Source organism: Babylonia areolata, chromosome 25 (genome assembly GCF_041734735.1).
Source record: "Babylonia areolata isolate BAREFJ2019XMU chromosome 25, ASM4173473v1, whole genome shotgun sequence".
Classification (NCBI taxonomy): domain Eukaryota; kingdom Metazoa; phylum Mollusca; class Gastropoda; order Neogastropoda; family Buccinidae; genus Babylonia; species Babylonia areolata.
In genome coordinates, this window is record NC_134900.1 from 6,795,789 (window position 1) to 6,822,246 (window position 26,458).

Below are 26,458 nucleotides of genomic sequence, written 5' to 3' on the forward strand. Positions count from 1 at the left end.
TCAGCAGCAGCAGTAAGTTGATAGCACGAATCTACGTTCAAACATGCATCACCATCGAAACAAACTCACAAACATTCAGTATTTTTACCAATGGGTGAAGTTTACGTTTAAGTCAAGACGCTCATCTCCATTCAAAAAACAAAACAAAACAAAATAAAAACCAACAACAGAAGATATGGCATGGCGTATATGGATCGGTAAACCCCCTTGAAGCTGAAAGTAACTGTTGTGCAGCCAGCGTTGAGAATTCCAATTTTGAGCTTAAACAAATATTGATTGTTCAATGATGTAGTTTTGTATTCCCTCGTTGTCGAGCACCCCGAGACTGCACTGTTATAAATCAGCCTCCACTCAACCGGACAGTATAAATAGATCGCCCATTATTTAAAAAAAAAAAAAAAAAAAAGATTTACCGGTCGGTGTTGGTGTGAGCAGACCTCAAGTAGCACTACCCCACACGCAGTTAAATGCTGTCAGACTCACCACCTCGCTTTCTTCAAAGACGGGCTCGATGAGGTGTTTCCAGTTGAAGACTGTGGAATTCAGGACGATGTCGTCATGCGTGAACTCATGGACCCCCAACAGGAACAACAGACGTTTCTTGGACTCCTGTATAGCAAATATACGGGAGAAGCAATCAGTGGCTGTTAAAGTCCCAACAGTCAAATGAACGAGGTGACGGTTGAGTGATTCGGGCACTGACGGAGGGATGGGGAGGGTGTGGATGAATCAGAAGGTTACTGAGTGAATAAGAAACTGAGTGAATAAGTGACTAAGCAAGCTTCTATATATTTTTTTTTACACAAGTGAGGTATGCACTCTTTTGTCACGGTCATGCAATAATATGCTGAATGGTCCATTCAAAAGTAATGATTTGAGATCTTTTGTGAAAAGACATACAACTATACATGTCTTTGAAACACTGCTGACCTTCACTTCCAAAATCAGCATACACACAACCATAACTAAGCCCACCAAAGTTCTGACAGTTGAAATTGTGGCCGAAAACAGAATCCAAATGAGTCATTCCTGTCGCAGAACTCGCGCGTACGTGAGTGAGTGAGTGAGAGAGAGAGAGAGAGTGAGAGTGAGTGTGTGTGTGTGTGTGTGTGTGTGTGTGTGTGTGTGTGTGTGTGTGTGTGTGTGACGGAAATTTGTGGAAAATAAACGAAGACTGTTTTGGGTATAAGACTATAACATGACTGTAGTGCAGCACAAAGGCCAAGCAATGGATTTTTTTTTTTTACATGACACATGCAGAGTCCTCAACGAAGGTTTTAAGTTATTCGGGTCTCCTTCAACGATTACAAACTCCCACTGTTTGACTGAAAAGCTGAAACAGAGAGAGAGAGAGAGAGAGAGAGAGAGAGAGAGAGAGAGGGGGGAATACCTCCAGCTGCGCTTGCATTTTCACCATTCCGTAAAGGGTGGCGTTCTGAGTGAACTCGATCATCTCCATCAATTCTTCGCTGCTCTCCGGCACCTTCAGGCACCGCTGTTTCATCCGCTCAAACTCTGCACAAGTGCTAAACACACACACACGCACACACTACCAAACTGAATCCTAAATCACAGACTATGTAATAAAACTGACATTTTCATTCAGACATTTTACAGTTCCCCTCCCTTCCCTCTTTTCACTTTCTTTTGTCACACTGGGCAACTAAAAAAAACACACACAAAGGCGCAGAACTTGAGTTTTATGAACAGTCCTCAGTTTTCAGTTTCAGTTTCTCAAGGTGTCACTGCGTTCGGACAAATCCATATTAGCAATATCAAATCTGCCAGGCAGATGCCTGACAGCAGCATAACCCAACGCGATTTGTCAGGCCTTGAGCGCATGCACATATATATATATATATATATATATATATATATATATATATATATATATATATATATATATATATATCTGTGTATATACCAGTTGATTTCTTCTACAGTTTTGCACTCAGGTTGCCATGGGTTCTTTTTCTGTGCGCCAAGTGCGTGCTGCACACATGACCTTGATTACACGCTCAGGTTGATTTTCTAGTCAAACACGGGAGAAAAGGCAAGAGCAGGAATCGAACCCAGACCCTCACGGACACTGTACTGGCAGATACGCGTCTTAACCATTCTGCCACCTTCAAGCACGAAATGCAAACATAAAAATGACAGACACTCTCTCTGTATATATACATATCTGCATATATCTATACACACACACATGTATATATATATATATATATATATATATATATATATATATATATATATATATATGTGTGTGTGTGTGTGTGTGTGTGTTTTATCGCTCTCTATGCCCGAACACCTGTGTGCATATGGACACGTGTCTGCAGACTGCGCCATTGCAGAGTGCGCACACAATTCAACTGATACTCCAACCTTAACATTTGCAGAGAGGTTCTTCACAAATTGATTATGTGTCTGTTCACATCAGCACCACCACCACCCCTCGACACAAGCACACCGCTCCACACACACACACACACACACATACAGAATTCTGTCAGGATTCAGTGCGACGCCTGTGGATGCTTGCAAGAGAATTCCATCACCGGTTAGTGGGAAGCTATACATACCACGCACGTTTATTATAGTCCTTGTGCTACACAACACACACCCTAATTAAGCTAGATCACTGCAAAGATCGCTGACGACGTGACAGACAGACATGACTTGAGTGACAAACAGCGTCCCCCCGCAAACTCTACACCCCACCCCTCCGCCACCAGTCTTGGCAGATCGCTGATCCAGCACAAATCATGTTGGGTTGAGGTGGGAAACAAACAGCGTCTCCTCAGCCTTCCACGATCCGTCACATAACCTCACAATATTTACAGACAAACAATAGCCTCATAATCTTTACAAACACGTACAGCAACAGACACAACCACTAACGCGAGGTTTTCGTTACGATGATCGGTGACAACCCGAGTCAGGATGGTGCCGAGGTGACCTTTGCAGGCATGAACCAGGCCCATCTTGAGATCATCCACCACCAGGTGGAACATGTCGAAGTGGGCCACTGATTCCATGCTCAACAACTCGCTCACTATGCCGCGGAACTCCAGGATGATCTGTTCGTGTCACATCATGTAGACGCGGGCCAATGCACGAACACTCAAACTCTCACTCTCTCTCTCTCTCTCTCTCTCTCACACACACACACACGAATAGGCAAAAAAGAAAGAAAGATTTTTTTTTTTTAAAAGAAAAAAAAAAATTCACGGTCACTCTTGAGCAAGCAAAGTGTGATTCAATTGGGGAACTGCTTGTGTGATCACGTAACTGTTTAATGCAATGGATATAGTTGAAACGGGCCACGTGCAATTGTGTTACTGTGTGTGCGTTCGTTGGTGAACAAACGAAAAAGTAAGTTTACATCATTTATGCACAGACAGAAAAAATGTGAGATCTTGAAGAGGAAAGAATGGTGAATGGGCTGGTTGGGCTGAACGTGAGAAAGGAAGGGAAGACAGTAGACAGAAAATGGGACACTTTAAACACACACTTCCATAGAGTGGGGACTCTGAAAAAGTGACCCATACATGTGTGCGTGCGGTAGACAAAACGTGAGTGACTGTGTTGCCTAATTACGTCAGTCTGTGGGCAGGACAGACTGCAGAGCTGCCCCTGGGAAAGAGTGAAACAGGCCGCGAGTAACGCAACCTGCGTACAGCCCTGTCCGATGAAATTTTACTTTCAGTCTTACCTCAGTGTATTCCTCAAAGGTGTGATCCTCATTGAGAAAGGTGTCGATGCGTTTGGCCGCCTTCCCGTCCACCAGGAAATCATACTTTTCCTCTACACACACACACACACACACACACACAGGACGCGCGATCGCACACACATTAACATACACACACATTCACGCGCACATTCACACAAATGGGTACAGATATGGATTTCAACTACCAAAATAACTGAGCAGAGTAAAGCGAAACAAGCTAACTCTGACGAGACACGACTGGCCAAGAACAAAATATATGATTCCTATATCCAAGTGTACGTGTGTGAGTCAAGCTGTGGGCATGTGATAATGTATCAGTGTTTCTGCGCGTGTGTGGATGCCATGCATGTGTTTATATGTGTTTGATTGTTTGTGCTGGCGTTTGTGTGTGTGTGTTTGTGTGTGTGTGTGTGTGTGTGTGTATGCGTGCGTATGTGTGTGTTGTGTTGTATGCGCGCGCGCGCGCGCGCGCGCGTGTGTGTGTGTGTGTGTGTGTGTGTGTGTGTGTGTGTGTGTGTGTGTGTGTGTGTGTGTGTGTGTGTGTGTGTGTGTGTGAAAATGGGAAACGAAAGATACAGACGCACAGAGCGACTGTTAGATGGGCAGACAAACGCAGGCACAAAAACAGAATCAGAGAGGAAATTAACTTTACGGGGTAAATGCTGTTGGCACAACCATTGTCTCCAAGATACGCATTACATTAGTGCCATTTAATGCGATGTGTAACAGTACTTGGTTTATGTCACTCATGCCAAACCACGTAAACTGAACATAATTCAGAGGTACAAGAATACGTCTGATTATACATTTCACAACAGGACGAAGGGGGGGAGAGGGAAAGAAGATAAAACGATAATGTATTCAAGAAGACAAAGAACGTCAAGAGGACAGAAGAGGCGGCGGACGTACTGAGTTTGTCGAGGTAGTCTTTTGGCCCAGAGAAGTAGGCATTGCACAGTGCCACCAGCCGCTTCGTAATCTTTGTCAGCATGTGGTCCGCCACCTCGGAGTCCACAGTTTCCATAGTGTCCCAGGACTCCAAGTGGGACTGCATTGTGGGAAACTGGGCCACGGGAACAGACAGAACTGTAGTGGAATAGACACATAGCTCCACGACCATCTTTAAGTGATAATCTATGCCACGGGAACAGACAGAACTGTAGTGGAATAGACACATAGCACCACGACCATCTTTTAGTGATAATCTAAGCCACTGGAACAGACAGAACAGTAGTGGAATAGACACATAGCTCCACGACCATCTTTAAGTGATAATCTATGCCACGGGAACAGACAGAACTGTAGTGGAATACACACATAGCTCCACGACCATGTTTAAGTGATAATCTATGCCACGGGAACAGACAGAACTGTAGTGGAATAGACACATAGCTCCACGACCATCTTTAAGTGATAATCTATGCCACGGGAACAGACAGAACTGTAGTGGAATAGACACATAGCTCCACGACCATCTTTAAGTGATAATCTATGCCACGGGAACAGACAGAACTGTAGTGGAATAGACACATAGCACCACGACCATCTTTTAGTGATAATCTAAGCCACTGGAACAGACAGAACAGTAGTGGGAAACACACATAGCTCCACGACCATCTTTAAGTGATAATCTATGCCACGGGAACAGACAGAACTGTAGTGGAATAGACACATAGCACCACGACCATCTTTTAGTGATAATCTAAGCCACTGGAACAGACAGAACAGTAGTGGGAAACACACATAGCACTACGACCAATATTCAGACAAAAAGACATGCTGATACAACCAGCACGACAATATCGACAAGCATTTTGAACACATCTCTTCACTGCGATTTTCAAAAACACTTTATTAATCCACATGGAAATTAACTTGTGCAATCACAGGCTCGTTGTAAACACAAACATAAAATGATCATGCGCAACATAAAAAGAGATTAAAACTAGTCAAATAAAAACTCTCAATAGTTGACGATAGACTCCCCCCCCTCCCCCCCCCACACATGCTCACATTAAGACAATAGGGTATTGCACAATATTTACAAATGAAAACATCCAACAAATTAAAAGTATATATTATTACTAAAACAACATGCGCGCGCGCACACACACACACACACGCACACACACGTTAAGACCATAAGGTATTGTACAACAATACATATATAAAAACACCCAGGAAAGTAAAATGTAAGTATATAAGTAAAATGCGCGCGCCCGCGCGCGCACAAACACACACACACACACACACACACACACACACATGGATGTAGGCACGTATGCACGCACATAACATATGTCACGCCAATATAATCAGTACATTAACATTAAGATACATGAAATCCAACAACAACAAAAATCACTTCCGATCACACACAGAAACGCTTGCCCGTGCTCATCCGCTCAGTCCCACATGCACGCATGATGTCTGCTCCAATGCACTCGTCTGCTGGTGAAAGTGCTGTGGCGAGGAGTGGGGGGGGGGGTGGGGGGGGGGGTTCACGGTCCTATGAGTGAGTGTATTGGATGTTTTGATTGTGTGCGCGAATGGCTGTAGGAATGAATGAATTAATGTAGCGAGATGTTCTTGCGCGTGGAGCTCTGAACCTGCCACTTAAGTCTGGCCTTCTGCTACTAATGTCATCATGTAGTGAGTGTGTTTCGTCTGTCAAAAACACCGTTTTTGAACTGAATTGAATTGATAGAAATCATATACGTTAATGATAACCGTAACGAAGTGGGAATCTGCTTCGGATTTATTCCATTCCAGCAGTGTAGGGAGCGAAAACTGCAAGCTCATAAACAAACTGGGTTTTGCTTGGTCTCATTCTGACTGAGAAAGAGTATAATCTCACTGACTTCGATGACAACGAAGAAAGAGAGATGGGGATGAAGACGAAACCATGATGAAGTCTCCACATGTTGGCAGAGGGAGATACGGACCATGGCACCACACAGGGCCAAAGAATGCGACAGGAATGATTTGATAGAGTAAAAAAAACAACAACACGTGCCCGTGTTATATAGAAATCCCCTGTGAACGATGTCACTGTGACGGGTACGGTGGCCGAATGGTTAGTTCGATCCCCGGTTTTGGTGCACCAGGCGGTTTAAGGGCCGAGTATTTTTCCGATCTCCCGATCAACGAAAGTGCAGACCTAACATTGCCTGAACCCCCTTCGTGTGTACACGCATGCAGATGATCAAACACGTTCGTTAAAGATCCTGTAATCCATGTCTGCTGCGTTCGATGGGTAATGGAAACAAAAATATACCAAGCATGCACACACCCGAAAACGAAGTACGGATGCCTGTATGGCGGGGTAGAAAATAAACAACAAATGGTCATACACATAAAATGTTACGTGTGTGTGTGTGTGTGTGTGTGTGTGTGTGTGTGTGTGTGTGTGTGTGTGTGTGACTGAAGCCTGAATGAATGACACAGGAAACAAATGATGTGCGCCTGAGCGCCCAAAGGCAGCACTGAGTCGGCTCTACCCAGGTAGGCAGCCTGTTGTGCAAATGACTCCTGATTGTAAAGCGCTTAGAGTCTGGCCTCTGACTGAGGACAGACGCTATATTAGTATCCATATCATAGCATATCATATCGTATTTTAGGAATTACATACTCAAAGAAGAAGGACCAAAATCGAACAGAACGTTGGACTTCACTGATGGCCCAAACCCGAGAACATACCCTTGTGTCTTACAAGAAAAGTGACCATGAAATCATAGCTGAAAACAAATGAATAAGTAAGAAGACTGTTGGGTGCTCAGAACGAGCACGTGAGGCAAACTGACGTGGCTGAGGAAATGACGCCACTGTGGGCAGGAGGCATCACTGTCATTCACACGCCAAGATATGTAGCTTCCATCTCAAAGGGTTAAATCTCCCATAACCCTGTATAGCCACAGTAACAGTGAGTTCATATTCACTGTGTCAAGTGGTTTGGCACACAAAGGCGGGGCCCAATTCTCTCTTCCGCCACTTTCATCTTCCTCAACCGGAGTCCGGTCCCCTTTCACACCAATGTGGAGTCAAATCTAAGGTTTCAATATCGTGTTTTCATACCTAACACGTCTTGGAGACGAAGAATCATCCACATGTGCTCACATGTACACATGCACTGCGACAGACAAGCACACGCACACGCACATACAGACATTCAAAATCACACACGCGCAAACACATAGACACAAGACACAGTCACAAGCACCTTGTGCATGGTGGAGTTGGTCTGCGAGACGACGAACATGAGCAGTTCTGTGAAATCAGACCTTGGGGGGAAGAAGGTCATGACATTTTCGTCCAGTACCAACTCCAGTTTGAGCAGCGGCACCGTCAGGTGATACTCAGAGGACAGGTGATCCACGTAATGGCAGATGGTTCGGAACACAAGGTCTTTCAGCTTGGTGTGCATAGCATTGTCAGCACACACACACACACACACACACACACACGCATACACTCACACACACACGCATGCACACACAGAACCAGTTGCATTGAAGTATACTGTTTTTTCGTTTATCACCAACTTTAAAAGTGAAAACTTTATCATTAAATACAAAAACAAACGCATAGAACCCAACCACACACACACACACACACACACACACACACACACACGGGCGCGCGCGCGCGCGTGGAAGAGAGAGACAGAGAGACAAAGCGAGAGAGAGAGAGAAACAGACAGAATGGGAGAGAGAGTGACAGACAAACAGAAAACGGAGAGAAAGATACAGACCGATACACAGGCAGACTCTCTGAGTTAGACAGTCAACACAGCATTTCATTCCATTTTCACAGGAGAGCGAGCTGATGTTTGTACAACGCTGAGACATAAAAAAATATTGCTCTGTAATTGTCCAGTGTTAACACTAATGTTTAACCTACATTCCATGTTCTTTATTTTAACATATGTCTGATGTCCTCTAAAATGACCAGGGCCACACACGTGAAAGACTTTAAAAAAAACCCAATTCGTTTCACCTTTCTGGAGACAAGACACTGGATACACACCACGGCAGACAGATCTTAATGGGGGAAGAAAGAAACATGATTTCTGGAATGTCTGACTGGTTGAAGAAAAATTAATGATAAGCGTTTAAACAACAACAACAACAACAACAACAAAACTGGAGGGAAAAGACTTGCAAAATGAATACAAGATGAAACATTCTCCAAAAAGACCGACTCACCTTATTGGACATGAGAGTGTTGAGAGCTGAGTAGAAAGACTGCATTTTGTCATGTTTAAAACCTAAGGCTTTCTGATCCGACATCAGTGCCGCCACTTGAGGGAACCATCTGAGGGAACAAACCTAGTCATTAGAGTTTCAGTATACCAACTGTGGGGGTGCAAAAGAGTGAGTGAGTGAGTGAGTGAGTGAGTGAGTGTGTGTGTGTGTGTGTGTGTGTGTGTGTGTGTGTGTGTGTGTGTGTGTGTGTGCGCGCGCGCGCACACACAATAGGGACGGCCAACTGAAGCCATGAAATCGCACACATTTGTCTGTCTGTGAATCACAATAATGTCAAATTACGAGACACAATGCTCTACTTGTATTTGGTTTCTGATGATTTTCTTTCTTTTTTTTTCTTTCTTTCGCTTGCCAGAAATATGGCTGTGCTGGTAAACGTAGCCCAATGCAAGACACTGTGTTCCTGATTCCAGTCATCTGATTATATAAAAGAGTGACTCTTTCTATGATAGCAGAAATAACAATGGCAGTTACAGTGCTATGGCATTAATCATCGTAATTCTGCTTTTAAAATGGACTTCAGGACTAATGATGATCATGGCGATCAAAAAGATTGTGATTCTGAGGAGGATGACTAAATCTGTGCCAGAGACGACACAGCAATATTAAGTAACAGTTGTAATGAATATACGCACGTCGATTTCAACTTGTGCTCATTCTTGTCCAAATCCAGAATAATATTGTTTTTCAATGTTTCATATTCCATGATACCACTTCGCCTGCAACAAACGACAAGAAAAACAAAACAATACAGGAATGGGATAATACCTTTTGCATTCTCTGACAAACCCGACTATAAAAAAACAACATATTCTTTTGTTTGCACAATTTAAAATCCTCTCAAGACATATTTATTAGGAACAATCTCATATTCTGTGATTATACCAAGCTTATACTATGCTTCATGACGTGTGGAAGCAACAGAAAATCCGGACGTTTTTAACTCGACATACAGCTGTCTTCCGATCACTGAAAATGGATAATCCTGGCCTTCCGTACCTTGTCTACCACAACTATTCACGTTCCACACGACATACTGTCACCGTGACTGTTAAAATTAAATGGTCACCACACAGCAAGTCTTGGTCTGTACTTGGCCACGTTGACATTCCATCAGTCCACAAGGGCCTGGCCATCCTGATTCATTTTGTCTCCAGGACCTGACTCAAACACCAAAAAGCATCAACCTGTCAACAGTGTGCATATCAACAAAGAAAAAATCCCTGTTGTAAAACCAACTAGCTGGGAGTAGTCCTCTGAATAACTTTATCATTTTCTACCCTAATATATTCCTTCGTCGTGGGTTAGTACAAGGCCCCCCAACCCCACCCCCAAAGCAAGCAACCTTGTAAGGCCAGTCAAAGAAATGAGAGGTAGCAGACCTGTACGTGGTGATGTCGATCAGCACCATGTTGCCGAAGAACTTATCGCACAGGTCCAGGCAGGCCCTCATGACAGGGTGCGTCAGGTACAGCTTGTCCTGGATCGATCGACAGTTCTTCACAAAGTCGCTGTGCCACGGGCTGGAGAAATCCAGACCCCTGCACAGTGTACACACCTGGGGTCAGTTACAGTCATCTCTTGTGACCAGAAAACGTTCCCATCATTTTGCTGTAAGCTCCTCTAACTCCGCCATCAGGAGCAAGTAACTGCAATGAACTGGTTTCATAACGACTGATATCTGTAAATCTAAGAATTGGTACTTTCGGGATTTCAATTACTGAAATTCGCTCTGACCCTTTAAAAATATTTCTGGGGTTATCTACACGAGAAAAACGTCAATGTCAATGTTAATACTGAATATGAAAACCACGTCTGTTATGTTAACTGAGTATTTATCGTTTTCATGCTCTCGCACCACGTTTATAAATACGATGACCGGACATATCTGAATATATATCACAATCACTAATGAGATGTTTGTGGACTTTGTTTTTTTTCACGCCCTCTCACCCCTTATCAACAGAATGACTTGACAGTTGTCATCAATATTCATTATCCTGTCGGTTTTAATTCTCCAATACTGGAAGCTGATGAGAAAATGTCAGCCCCGCACCATACACAAACCTCTTTCTCTCTAACACACACACACACACACACACACACACACACACACACACACACACAGAGGCAACTAAAAACTGGGCAAAACCATAGATTCTCGTTGACTACTGTCTTTATACAAACACGCGAGTAGTAAAACAATAACGTTCGTCCGAGAGACCTTGAATTTCTCAGACAACTTTCTTTGGTTGTTGGTTTTTTTTTTCTTGTCAGAGTCTGTCTGTCACTTTCTGGAAAGATCTCGGAAATAGAATCTCGTGGACAAAAACAGGTTAATTCTGACAGAAGACCCGGCAACCAGATACAAGCGCGTAAATGAAGTCAGTTACTTGCCGCACACAGTGTATTTGTGGTTGCATCACACACTGGTGGTCTTCAATTACTTGCAAGTCCCTGTGCAATTACTAGACATAAACAAACGGCAAGAAAGTTCCATTTCCACGGAAGAAAAACGGGAAAGGTAGTATCTTTTAACATGGAGTTCCTCCACACATCCTCTTCTTCTACCACCCTCAACCCCGCCATCTCTCATTTTATTTTCTCTTCTTTGTATAGTCTTGGCTTTTACTATTTACAGAAAGTCTTCCTGTCTTCGCAGTTTAGTACTGACATGAAAACTCCAATTCCAAACGTAAAAACGCTTTCTCGTTTTGTGTATGTGACCTATGCCAACAAAAGCAGTAGAAAAGTATCCTTGTGTGCGTGAGAGCGAATCCTTGCGTTTGAGAGAAAGAGAGAGAGAGAGAGAGAGAGAGAGAGAGACAGACAGACAGACAGACAGACGGAAAATTAGACGCACAGACAGAGACAAAAGACAACAAGAACATTTAATGAAGTATGCCCACAGCCCCAATTCAAGAGTGTGTGTGTGTGTATGTGTGTGTGTGTGTGTGTGAGAGAGAGAGAGAGAGAGAGAGAGAGAGAGAGAGAGAGAGAGAGAGAGACCCAAAGCTATGTTTGGTGTCTAGTTTGAATGAACCGACTGACTCATTCAACTCAGTCTGGTGACCAGACGTGGTCACTGGCACTCACTGGGGATCAGAGGGTGGTGGCAAGGTATCTTCCTCCTGCAGGAAGCGGTTGTCCGTGGGCAACACCAGCACTCGCTGAACTGATTAGAGATTCAATAAGTTGACTTCACCATGGAGCCATGCTGTGGTTTCATCTGTGTTGTGCTGTGTCGTGTCGTGTCGTGTTGTGTTGTGCTGCGCTGTGTTGTGTTGTGCTGCGCTGAGTCCCTCACACGTGGACTGCATTGACTGCATTCTACTGCATTGTATCGCGTCCCTTCCACACACACACACACACACACACACACACACACACACACACACACAACCAAGGGGGATAGAAAAACATGACGAAAATAACGCTTAAAAAGTAACATTTAGCATCGTCAACTGAAAACTGCTAGTTTCAGGACAGTATCTAATGGCATTTACCTTCAGTTCACGGATTTTAATTGATGAAAAAAAAAAATCGTGATCACAATAATGCCTGCGTGTGCGTGTGAGTGTGTGCGCGCGCAAGCGAATGAACAGAAATAAATCAAAAAGATCAAAATACAACAAGCGCGCGCCTCTTTCCACTGCTCTGATTTAGATGAATGAAAAAACAAAAGTTGGGTGAGTGGGAAGGAGGCATGGTAGGCGGTTGCACGCTGGAAAAAGATGTGGAAAATGCATGAAAACAAGAGCAAATATCTTTGCCACATGATCAAACCAATAACCGCACATACTACAGACACCATCACCTTGCCCTCTCCTCCCCACTTATACAAAAAAAGGAATGTATGTGTGGTTCATGCTATCACAATCACAGGATCAGTTTGTAACAAAATATTCAAATACAATGTTTCGGGTTTGTTTGAACAATAAACGTGACAGAATTGAAATAGCAGAAGAAATACAGTCATCGATGTTAAAATTGAGGTCTTGGTAATGCCGAATAGATATGACAGTTATTTGTCGGCCTTGCTATTAACATTAATCAGAAAACTTAAACGTGGCACTCACAACTGGAAAAGTATTACTTAACAACCATAACCAGAAAAGCATATTATAAAGTAGCATGTGATAAAACTGAACCCCAGTGTTCAGGGGATCTGCTCGTTGAACCAGTATCATACAACTGGAACAAAAAAGTTATCAATAAAAAAAAAGTAGCTGACGTCAGTCTAATAGTAATTGTCTTTCTTCTGCAGATGTGACAGATGGCAAAGTTCCCTAAAATATCCATCTAAAAACAACCCTAAGCTTCGATAAGCAAAAACAGTGTTTTTGACTCACTTTGAGTGTTTCCATGTGTAAACAAAATGAGTCTTTGCTATAACCCGGTGTTCGGTTAAGTGTGTGTGTGTGGTAAATTTTAACATTGCCATTTTCTTTGGAAATACTTTGCCTGCCAATACCAAACTTGGCTTAAACATAGTAGCAAAAATATCTTCACAGTCATACCAATAACAGGCTGTAAGTCTCCCGAACTGAGCCGTATTTCCGAATCATTAACAGTTTATTTCGTTGATGTTCGTTCCGGATTCCGAAAACTGCTGTCACCTCTTTGCAGCTTCCCCATTGTCTGGTGAGAATACGCCATGACCTCGTTTTTCTTCTTCGTAATTAAAAGCAAAGAAAGACACATTCTGGACAGAACACATACAGTGACACTAACTACATTATTGACGTGTTTACTGCATATGAATATTCTGAAGTGGACACTGAATTAACTAAAATAAACAGAAAAAGAACATTTGAATCGACCGTTTCACTGCCTCATCTACACGGCACTGGTCAGTGCAGATCTTGACAAAACATGTTGCAAAGCCTGACGTGATGGTAACGTCTCCTTTACCGCCTAATTAAAAGAATTTCTTAAATAATCATCGATGTCTTTACTGCATATAATTTTTTTTTTAAGTGGATACTGAATTAACTAGAAAGAAACAGAAAAATGAAATTGAATAGAAGGTGTCGTAGTTTCTCAGTGAGTGGAAAGAAAGGGCTTGACGATCACGGATCTCTGCATATCTATAAAAACGGACATATACTGCAGTGTTTTTGAGGCGATGGGAACGTCTCCTTTACCTCGGACTTGAAAGAAATCTTTTGAATACCCGAGATATACCAAAATAACATGATTTAAACCGCGTTATGTCTTTGATTGTCTTTGAACGTTAACATCGAACCCGCGTTAGCGCAGTGAGTAAAACCACTCATTCTCGACCCAAACATCCGTGGTTCGAATCTGCATGAATGCCTATTTTTTTCTTATTTTTTTCGCGAAGCTGTATATAATTATAATAACAAATAGAGAATACATTTCAATATACTTTTCTTTTTTTCAAAGTTTTTATTTATTTATTTAATTTAAGTGTGTATCACAAGTGAGTCTGGAAGGCCTGCCTTTCTTGTTTTCTTTTGTATTATTCATCGAATTTAAAAAGAAATGTGATTTACAAAGTTGTTGGGTTTCTTTAGCATGTCAATATAAGAAATCTTCATATTTGAACCCAAGTTAATATTCCAAATTAAATGACAAACGCCCTGTATAACACTAGCGGTGTTATGAAACAAAAAGCATGAAAATGGTTTCATGGAATATTCACCCAGAACGGTTTGAAACTGAACTGGGAGAATGACTGAGATGGGTTGAAGCAGGGCGGGCATTGTTTTCAGAACAAGATAAATGAAGCATGTGGTGAACTACATAAAACATTTTTTTTAAATGCCTGAGAGCACAGCTAGGAAGAACAGGCTCTCTGTGGCAAAAAAAAAATCTATGTATTTTCGATGCCAGTAACACACACACACACTCTCTCTCACTCTTTCTCTCTCTTACCCATGTGTTTCTTCATGCTGTCTAAATAGCGCTTTCGAACGTCTTCTAACAGCTCATCTAACAGCTTTCGGTGGGCTGGCTTGTTCTTGAGATGTTCAGGCAGCAGGTCCAACATGCGGGCCTCGCTGTCTGCTTGCAGAGGGGTGATTGGGGCACTCTCCACTACCGACTTTCGCCACAAGTACTCTGTCTGTTGACACACCCATTGAGACCGAGTTTGACTGTTGTACGCATGGGAGTGAGAGTGAGGGTAAGGTCGCTTTTAAAAATCTTACTTGTGAAAATGATTTCATGCAATTTGTTTTCCATCTGTTAAATGTTCAATTATTTATATTCAATTTCACACACACACACACACACACACACACACACACACACACACACACACACACACTGTGGTCACAAATACTTCCATGTTTCTTCGGTCTACTATATTTGCGAAGGCCCAGAAAGGCTGTCCTCCATTTCGAAAAATGTGTATTGTTGGCCTTTCGGGTCAACCATCATTTGCAAGCTCGATGGGACATGTACCGAGGTTCCCCGCACATGAAGAAGAGACAGATAGACAGAAATACATGTACAAAGATGTGGAACAGACTCCGATACACCACATACATAATTATACAACCACGTCGTAGACATCGTGCAAGGCAACTACATATCTTGACAGAAACAAAATGCAACACTCAATTACAGTCATAATGTCAGTAATTTTGGCTTCAGTGTGTGTGTGTGTGTGTGTGTGTGTGTGTGTGTGTGTGTGCAGAGGGAGGTACATCCTGAGGGATAACTTACAGCATCTAGCCTTTCCTGGGAGGGGGCGATGATGTCAGGGAGTGGAGGGGCTGGGGGCAGCTTGGGCTGTTTCTCCAGGTCATCCTGCGTCACTCGCACAACCCGCATGGCATCTTCACGGCTGATCACATCATTATTGTCGTCAGTCAACGTCGTCAGCACTAAAATCATCACTTCCATTAATAAAACAAAATGTTACTGTCGTACATTCGATGTTCTCTCTCTCTTTCTCTCAATAAATGGCACAGAGATATGCTAGCAAGATTCAGAAACAGAACCTTAGGGTTAAAAGCTCATAAAAGATGGTTTGATCTTGAGGGTTTAGCTGATTGTATGTGTACAGTGTGTATGGAGGATGTGAGAGAGGATGAAGATCATTTTTTATTTCATTGTAAAGCTTATGAAAACATGACACGACGTTTTCATATTGCTGCTGAGAAAAGACAAGACGTGCTTAGTCTGTTATCCACTGAAAATGATGAAATTATAATTGTGCTTGCCAAATACATAGCAGAAGCTGTTAATATAAGGAAAAGGAAAATAGATAGTAATAACATGTAATCATCACTAGTTATATGATTAGCCTGGTACAGCTGTATACACTTGATGGTCACATTGTATGTTTATAGTCTATTGTATGTTGTTTCTCTACTATGGTGTGCGTACGTGTATTGGCACATACACAAATGTACGATTAAGTAATTTGTTGTTTTTTTTAATTGAGTTATTGACATTATTTGCTTTATTTATTGTTTTTTGTTTTCTTTCATCCAATACATATGACGCTGTAACTTAGAATTGACCCCCTTGACTTAAGGCCTGTAGTTAGGCCAATGTCAATAAAAAGCGTCCGAAGCGTCTCTCTCTCTCTCTCTCTCTCTATCACACACGTACACACACACACACAAACTTATCGCAGTCTTTTTATCTACACATGCTGCTTTGTTGTACACAGTCATGTACATATGCATTTTCTACAAACTAAAAAAGACCAGCATGCTCTTATGCAGCTAATTTGTGTGTGTGTGCGCGTGTGCGCGCACGCGTGTGTGTGTGTGTGTGTGTGTGTGATTTCAGCGCAGTGTTATTTTTCATTTAATATCTAACTTCTATTTGTAAGAAATTCTGGTTATTTTCTAAAACATATTGTCCTGGATGATCTTTTTTTCAGTTTTTTGCTGTTGCGTTTTGGTTTTCTGTTCTATTGTATTCTCAGAGATGCATTCAGGACTGACAATACCGTCTTCGGCAAAGAAAGCAAACAAATACCACCCACCCAAAAAACAAGAACAAAAAAATAGCATTGGAAGATAATTTATTTTCTCTGGAAAGTTATTTTCTCGGATATTCGATCGAGATAGAGAGAAAGAGATATACATACTGACACAGAGAACGCGACATGAGACAAACTCACATAATACTGAGCAGAAATTTCCTCGTCTTGTCAGCCTGTCGATGTGTATGCAGAAAACTTCTGGCAAACCGGTCAATGCCATCCTTTGGCTGGGGCCGCAATTTGATGGGCTGTAGGACAGGCAATTTGCCTCCGGGCAAGAGATCGGCGATGTTTACCTTGGACAATTCTTCGTTGGTGGCCGCGCTTGTCCTATCTTTTAAGCGTTTCTTCGAACCCGCCGACATTTTCTGTTTTTCTGTTTTTATTTTCCTGCTAGCAGAGAAATCTGCCAAATGCAAGAACCTCCATCTCAGACGGAAGGTGAGTTTTAAAAAATTACGTCAACGTTTTTCAAACCTGATGTAAGCTACTGATTACGTTTCATATCGTTTGCGTCATAGAAATTGCAGTATGAATGACCAGCTTTATTAGCAATATAAAAAAAAAGAAGAAAAAGATGAAACATAACAGGGAAAATACAGATTTTAGGACTATAATGAAAATAATAACACGTGTGTGTGTGTGTGTGTGTGTGTGTGTGTGTGTGTGTGTGTGTGTGTGTGTGAGACAGAGAGAGAGAGAGAGAGAGAGAGAGTGTGTGTGTGTGTGTGTGTGTGTGTGTGAGGTGTGTGTGCGTGCGTGAGTGCGCGCGCGCGTGTTTGTGCATGATATATATATATATATATAGAGAGAGAGAGAGAGAGAGAGAGAGAGAGAGAGGGAGGGAGAGAGAGAGAGAGAGAGAGAGAGAGAGTGTGTGTGTGTGTGTGTGTGTGTGTGTGTGATTGGTGTCTGTGATTGGTGATGAGTTTCATTTTATAATGGAATGTCCCAATTATGATCAGTTACGAAACAGATATGTTCCTAAAAACATTTGTCTCCAAAATCGGTTTTTAATTTTTGTAATATGCTCAAAGGAGGCAAAAAAGTCATTTTAGCTGTAAGTAAGATGATTAGATTTGCAAATGTTGCCTAGTTATACTTTTAGAGTTAAAAGACATTTGTGTTTTCTCAACTTTTATGTGACATTGTTGTGTATTTGGAAATGTTTGTTCTGGGCATGAAAAGTTTATTTTGCAGTAATCTTCCATACTCCAATAGGAGTGAAAGGATAATTAAAACTTGAAACGCGCGCGCGCGCGCGCGCGCGCGTGTGTGTGTGTGTGTGTGTGTGTGTTTCGGTCAAAGTATAGATCCACATCAATGCGCATGCATGTGTGTGTGTGTGTGTGTGGGGGGGGGGGGGGATGCGTGGGGGGGGGGGGGATGCGTGTGTGTGTGTGTGGGGGGGGGGTCACTTAGTAGGGCCTATGTACGTGACAAAATGGGGAGAGTTTAGCTACATCACATCAGCTTCAAGGGAGCAGATACCTCACGTACCTCCGCGCGCGCACGCACGCACACACACGCACGCATGCACACACACACACACACACACACCAGTTCCCGCAATTTATTGACGGCCAGTTGTTACTTAAACAATCTCAGAACAGAATAGTGGTTTATTACTAAGATAATCAGATCCAAGTTCTGAAATTGTCCGCTTTCTATGAGGATTGATTTTGGTCAGTTCGTTCTATTCATGACATGGTGAACTATTCCCTGACCCCGAGCCGCTGATAAAGTCATGAAGAATCCCAGGACTTCAAGACACACACTGCATGCAAACATATTGTTCCAATGACCACAGACAGAGACCTTTATGACGTATCTACAAGCTGCAGCATCAGTTACAGAGATCGACGCCAGACGCAACGTAGTGTGATAGGTGTGGGGATGAGAGGGGCGGGGATTGAGGGAGGTAGTTATAGTTTTAGTTTCAGACAACATTTATTCTTATGTGGTGAAAACTGTGACGTAAACATCGACAAGAAACATCACTGACGCAAAAGGCATACCTCTACCTCTGTCGTAAGAGAACTGACAAAAAAAAAAACCCATCCAAACCAGAAATTCTTTAAAGAAAGAGGTGGATTTTTTTCCCGGTCCGTGGCCAGCTCAGAACCTCCAGAAATAAGTGTGCTCAAACGGAAGACTGTGACCATGCGATCGAGAATCATCCTAACCAGCACTGCAAGTGTCTTATCTCTCAGCTACGCTGACGCCGGGATAATACGAGCAAAGCCGTGTTGAGCAGTCCCAAAACTCCTTCTTCTTCTTTGCGTTCGACAGCAACAGTCCCAAAACTAAATGGGTCCTCATAGCAGCATATTCATCAACCTCATCATCATCGAAATAGAAAATAAAATGTAAAAAAAATCTGTGACACAAAAAATGGATTTGATCGACTGCTCGTGTTTGAAACTGAACGAATGAAAACATACACATTATCATATTCTTCAATATTCCTTGTCTTAGTATCATCCGGACTAGACCCTTCAATTCATTTTTTTTTTCAAGGAAAGTTTTCAAATGTTGGTAATATAACAGTCATCAAATGTTAGATTGTTCCGTACTTGCCTTCGTTTACATGAAATTCTATTATCTATCAACATCATTCCAAACATCCTGCTATTTTTTAACAGTTTGATTAAACCAATGCAATTATGACATGACCTTTAAGTTTGTTTGTTGTTTGTTTTGTTTTGTTTTGTGTGTGTGTGTGTGTGTGTGTGTGTGTGTGTGTGTGTGTGTGTGTGTGTGTGTGTGTGTGTGTGTGTGTGTTGTAAATTCCGTTTAATAATACAAAATGCGCTGCAATCATCTGGCCTACGTCTAATGTGCGTCGACATGTATCTAACAAATTCCTGATGAGCTTCCTTTTAGCACGATGTTCATCTTACCAGCTCTGCAATTATCTAATTAGCCCTATTATCGGGGAAAGCAAAAACAATGGTCATACTTTACTGTATCAAATGAAATAATAAAAAAGACAAAAAAAAAAAAAAAAAAAGCCACTTGATTTTCATCAGTATCAATCAAATCGGCAGCAGCATTCAAACAAGCTCGTGCATCTTCTGGTTTTACAGCATTTAAATATAACTGCGTCGTCTGAATTCCAGACATTATCAAAAGCGTAACTATTCTTTTTTTTCTGTTTGGAATATCACTGTTTCTAAACGTAGCAGTGGCTCAAAATCCTTGATTCCTGATCTCCTTCAGGTGTAGTGTCAGTTTGCACCTGATGTCTCGGACATATGTGTGTGGAAAAGCCCTCTCCGAGAAGTTTTCCCAGTGTACCTACCTGCTAGTTTCATTTTCAAAGTAAAGCCATGTCTTCTGAATCTGTTAGTTCAAGTATAGCTGCAGTTCCAATGACACTTAAAACTTGTTATTTGCTAATAAAGTTGTGGTTATTACCGACTTGGTTTCTTCGCTGCACCAAGGTATCACCGGAGATTAGAAAAGAGAGATAAACCACTTGCAGAAATTGCTGAAGCCAGGCAGCCTGCGCCGCGAGACGCATTCATTATTCATGAGCTGCCTTTGCCCCGCCCAAACTAAGGGAAAGCGTCAGTCGAACGCAGTCTCCTGAGTGATTTTATAATTTGGATTACACCTTTTTTCCCTTTTCTGTTTGCTTCATCCCACGCAGATGTCAAACTCAATTTTGTTGTGAATAACATTCCTAAATATTTATATGTATTGGTTACTTTTATTTCCCTATCACCACAGCACCATTTTTCACGAGTCGAAAGATGACCTCCATTGCGGAAAACTATAATATTGGTCTTATCGAGATTCACTGTTTGTTGTAGTCTGTCTGTTTCTTGCTTAAGGGCATTTAATTGATTTTGTAACCCTATGGGTGTGTCAGACAAGAGAACAACATCATCAGCAAATACCATTAAGAGCAAATCTGTTGCGCCAGGTATCATTTGTATTCCATGTCTCCCCTTCTTTGATAACTCCACTGCCAATTCACCGATGAAAAAGGAAAACAGCTGTGAGCTTAGCATACAACCTTGTTTAACCCCTCTTGGACACTGAAAAAAGTCTGAATAAATACCTTTGTCACGAACACATACAAGTACAGAATCGTAGATGCTTTTAACAGCCATGTAAAACTCCCGAGAGAGAGAGACAGAGACAGAGACTTAGAGAGACAGAAAGAGCACAATACAACGGTCTGCTCGGGCAACATGAAGCATTCGTATATATATGAATTATATATATGATTATGTACATATAGATATATTTAGATTTACATACTGATAGATCTATATGAAATTATGTATGTATGTATTCATGTATGTATGTATGTATGTATAGACAGATGTTAGAAGAGAGACAGAGCTGAATATGTGTTTTATGTTTTGATATATATATATATATATATATATATATATATATATATATATATTTGTTGAAGAAATGGTGATGTAAACCAGAAAGTGTGAAGAAAAAGTAGCGTTATGAAAACGCAGTTCAATAATTTACAACTGTCTCTCTCATGTGCAACATTGCGCTGGGGGGGGGGGGAGTTGGTGGGGGGGGGAGCTGCTTTATTTTCTTTTTATATTATCTACATTCAAGCAGATGCAAACGTGCTAAAAACCAAGCAAAAATGAATCGGTTTTTCATTGTATACAGCGAATCTTACTACACGTGGGAAATTCCAGGCATAACTTAACTTTCGCTTTACTGCAGCTGAACCGTCAGAACCGACTAGTTTCCTTCGGGTGGGGAAGGAGAGGGTGATTTACCCCCACCCTTCCGCACTGCGTGTGTGCCCCAAAACGGCTTCAGCAATGTTATAGACAGTAAGAAGGGGCCTGCCGCGAGTGGTTTATCTCTCTTTTCTAATCTCCGGTATCACGGACCGTCATGACATGACCCATCTGATGTCACATGGGATCGATCGAACTGAACTTGAGCATGCCGAAAGAATGCACTGCTCCCGGCTGTTCGGAACTGGCAATTTATTGTCCACTGAGATACATTATTTTCTATCTTCTTTTTTTTTTTTTTTTAAATCTGACCGAGTTCGTAAAGAACGTGCCGTGAAAAGAAATCCCCTTGATCTAAAATCAAGATGCTGCGAATACCTTGCGATATCACGTGTCTTCATCTCTCTCTCTCTGTCTCTCTCTCGCAAGTGCGCTGTCACATAATGGTGCAGTTAATTAATTTCCCCACCATTCTCTCTTCCCCCCTCTCTCTCTCTCTCTCACACACACACACACACACACACACGTGTATATCCTGGTGAGGGGTGTTTGCCAAATTAATCATTCAACTGGAAGATTGTATGGATGTACACTGATTTGAACATGCTTCCGTTTTTTAATGTACACCTACCATAAAAACATGTGGACTTTCATCGTAAATAAACGACACCCACCTTTTCTCTTTCTTGCAAGTTTGTCTGTGTGCGCCGCCCGTATTTGCAAAATATTGTGATATACTATCAAGAATTCCTATTAGTCCACTGTAGGTTATTATGCCTTGTCACTGACCCCAAAGGACGTGTCTGTTATTTTTCCTGCACACACACACACACACACACACACACATATATATATATATATATATATATATGTCTGTGTGTGTGTGTGTGTGTGCAGGTGCATATATTTTCTCCCCAGAGAGAGCGCGTCGCTACACTACAGCACCACATTTGTGTGTGTGTGTGTGTGTGTGTGTGTGTGTGTGTGTGTGTGTGTTTCCCGCGTGCAGTTTTATTTGTTTTTTTTCCTATCGAAGTGGATTTTTCTACAGAATTTTGCCAGGAACAACTCTTTTGTTGCCGTGGGTTCTTTTACATGCGCTAAGTGCATGCTGCACACGGGACCTCGGTTTATCGTCTCATCCGATTGACTAGCGTCCAGACCACCACTCAAGGTCTAGTGTAGGGGGAGACAATATCGGCGGATGAGCCGTGATTCGAACCAACGCGCGCAGATTCTCTCGCTTCCTAGACGGACGCGTTACCTCTAGGCCATCAGTCTACATGCACATACATACATATATATGCACACAGATATATGTGTATATGTGTGAGTGTGATATATATACATATACATATATTTTATATGTATATAATTATATATATACATATATATACATATATATATATATATATGTGTGTGTGTGTGTGTGTATGTGTGTGTGTGTGTGTGTGTGTGTGTGTGTGTGTGTGTGTGTGTGTGTGTGTGTGTGTGTGTGTGAACTCTGTAGACGATTGTCTTTTTTCTGCTTTGTTGGCCCTTTGGTCCACTGTCTCTGCCTTCGTGTCAGAAATGCCATCAAGACACTGAGATCGGTATACACCACAGTATGGTCACTGGAAACAAATATGCAGGCTTTGATGAAGCAGCCTTACACACCAGCCTGTCATCGGGCTCCCTCCTACTGTGTGCTCGCGCGCGTGTTTGCGTGCGTGTGTGTGTGTGTGTGTGTGTGTGTGTGTGTGTGTGTGTGTGTTAGCGCGGGTGTGTGTGCTTCTGTGTGAGCGCGCGAAATATATGCGAATATATGTGAGAGAAAGCGCACGCGCGCTTGTGTATGTGTGTGTGTGCGAATGTGTCTTTGTGTGCATGTATGTTTGTAGGTGTGCTTGTGCGTGTGTTCGTGCGTGTATGCGTGCGTGTGTGTATATGTGTGTGTGTATGTGTGTACGCGCGCCGCGTATTTGTGGGAGTGTGGGAGTGGATGAGAGAGAAAGAGATGTCTGTATTGTGTGTGTGTGTGTGTGTGTGTGTGTGTGTGTGTGTGTGTGCGCGTGTGTGTGTGCGTGCGTGTACCTGCGTGTCTGTGTCAAAATGTTTTTTGGGTTTTTTTTTTGTATCCTAAAACACTTCAACATTTGCCTATGTAGTTTCCTTTATCCCACGACGTTCGTTTGTTCTGCACCGTTACAGAAGTAACGCTTAGGCACGGAAGACAACAATAATGGAGTTATGTCTTGTTTTAAAATAAATGTCAACACGCTTATGTCAACACGCCCATATCAAATTATTCACATTGTACATCTCAGTGTATGTACACATTAAAACAATCACCAAATGGAGATACAAAACTGCCGTTCACTGGAAAAGATCGACGAAACACCATGATAAATGCCAGGTACATGTGTTGCAGTCACGCACGTGCAAAGCGTCATGGTTTGGGAAGGGGAAGGCCAAACAGCTATGGTTGTGTCAGAAGAAAGAACAACACAAGATTGTCAAAAATCATCGTCAGTCAGCATGGTGAACATATGGTGATCCCAAGGAAAGACTATGGGAAGGAAATGTGTGAAAACATCTTGATTTCTCAACCTTTTCTTGTATTGTTGTTATGCATGTCAGAAGGCGGCTTGTTTATCCAAAGAACGAACGTTGGGTCTACAGCACTGCTGCATGCGCGGTGCACACTTCTTGTTACTTGTTTGCAAGTGAATGTCTCAAATCATTTGGAAAACCTTCTTGGGGGGAAAAAAACAACATCGAAAAACAACAGAAACAGAACATGGCAGATGTAAGTCTGTGGCCGCTGTTGAACAAGAACGTGGTGAACATAGGAAAGTGTGTTTTACCTGACACAACCAGCACGTTTTCATGCAGTCTGGTGCACAACAGCGGGGTCAATGAGCCGAGAGAACGCAGCGAGGCGTGATACTGTCCAGACAGTCATGCACATTAAAAATAACTCATTGTAAAACTGTGTCGCATGTTGCGCTCGTCAGAACAGAAATTTCCCAAAATTCTGCGTCTTGTTTGAAAGCTAACCATGGTAGTGAATACTGCTAACCGCTGACATTGTTAACAAACCCACACCTCCCTACACCCATCCCAGTCCTACCCTCTCCCAACATCCCCGCGCACCCCGCATTAATTTCTGTCTCGTGTAGTATCAACAAGAGTGAATACACTTAAAAGTCAGTCAATCATGGGTGAATTCACTTAAAATCAATCAGTCAAATTAAACAAAGCTCACCTTTGTGTAGTCTGCAACTTTTGATGTAAAAAACAAGAAAACGAAACACAGTGGCCGCAAAATACAACAGAAATCAATGCTCCGCAGACGACAGTGACGTCACTTCCACTCACTTCTGCCATGAGCGAGAGAGAAGCGACCGGTGATTATTTATTGCTTGAAAATGCGCACGTTCACTTTGAAAAGTTGATTTTACGTTTGGAAATGTTTCTGGTAAGTTGCTGATTCATATCGTAGTCATGAGTTTTATGTATTCTCACTCTTGGTGATTTCAGACGGGGAAAAGGATGGTCTTCGGAAGGGATGGAGATGGCAGGGGTAACGGAGAGAAGGGTGGGACTGTGTGCATGTCTCAATGTGTGTGTGTGTGTTGTGTGTGTGTTTGTGTGTGTGTGTGTTCTGTGCGAGTGGGTGTGTGTTTAAGACTATTGTTTTTGCTTTGACAGAATTATCGTCGCTCGTATCAGCACTTGCATGCACTGGTGTAGTTGCGTGTCCTGTAAAGTTTGCTGCTTACAGTTGGCTTCGTGAATGTTTTTTACAACAGGGTCTGACTTACTTGATTTAAAAGAATGATGCTCTCTCTCTCTCTCTCTCTCTCTCTCTCTCTCTCTCTCTCTCTCTCTCTCTCTCACACACACACACACACACACACACACACACACAAACACACACACACACAATGATCTCGGTGTGTGTGTGTGTCTGTGTGTGTGTGTGTGTGTGTGTGTTCCCTTTTATCCTCGCCTTTCTCCTGTGGTGATAGTAATACTGATTCTGTTGGGACTACTTACTTTACTGATAAACTTTGTCTACCTTGCGATTGATGATATACTATACAGCAACTGTTCTTTTAACTGTGCTTTTCCGAGGGTTAGATAATAAACAGTACACTCTTTATATTTTATTACTTATTGTAGACATCAGTGACAGGGCAGCGAGAATAACATTTTTTTCATTTTCTTATTTTTAATTTTTTTTATATTGTTCCCTTTTATATTTAAGATAATCAACCAACAAGTTATGCATGTAATGAATCCGTGTTTCTTGGTCTCTTCTGCTTATATTTATCGTAATCACGCAAGGGTAACATTGAAAACAAATTACTACAAGTAACTCTGCGTATATGGCTTATTCCCACCCCCGTCCCCCTGCTCTTCCCCCCCGCCCCAACCACGTCCGTCCCCATTATTTGAATGCGTGTGTGTCAGTCTGCCTGATTAGCCATTCTGTCTCTCCAAAAAACAAGCAGCCACGTTAACAACGTATAGAAAGCAGAGCACGAACTGATCCCGTACCCTGAGGCAACGAATTCGTGTGTGTTGGGTCAGCCACACCGTGTCCTTTCCCTTGTATTGCAAACACCACCTGATTCGCAACACGCGCGCACGCGTTCTGGTCTCGCATTGTCCCTCTCTCGGTCTCCCCGCCCTCCCCCACTCCTCTGTCTGTCTGTCTCTCTTTCTCTCTCTCTCTCTCTCTCTCTCAGCGGAAGTAGAATGT

General features: G+C 42.3%; 1 protein-coding gene across 1 annotated transcript in view; it reads right to left on the bottom strand.

Moving 5' to 3' along the window:
- LOC143300014 (dynein axonemal heavy chain 12-like) overlaps positions 1 to 17,340 on the bottom strand; it is a 92,336-nt gene extending 74,996 nt beyond the window's left edge. Inside the window, 14 exon segments of the mRNA XM_076613570.1 lie at positions 484 to 609; positions 1,391 to 1,526; positions 2,905 to 3,083; positions 3,719 to 3,810; positions 4,649 to 4,802; positions 7,543 to 7,563; positions 7,953 to 8,150; positions 8,944 to 9,052; positions 9,639 to 9,722; positions 10,386 to 10,544; positions 12,100 to 12,178; positions 14,905 to 15,094; positions 15,700 to 15,820; positions 17,114 to 17,340. Of these exon segments, the coding sequence (XP_076469685.1) occupies positions 484 to 609; positions 1,391 to 1,526; positions 2,905 to 3,083; positions 3,719 to 3,810; positions 4,649 to 4,802; positions 7,543 to 7,563; positions 7,953 to 8,150; positions 8,944 to 9,052; positions 9,639 to 9,722; positions 10,386 to 10,544; positions 12,100 to 12,178; positions 14,905 to 15,094; positions 15,700 to 15,820; positions 17,114 to 17,340 (1,875 nt within the window).
- Positions 17,341 to 26,458: the final 9,118 nt, after the last annotated feature.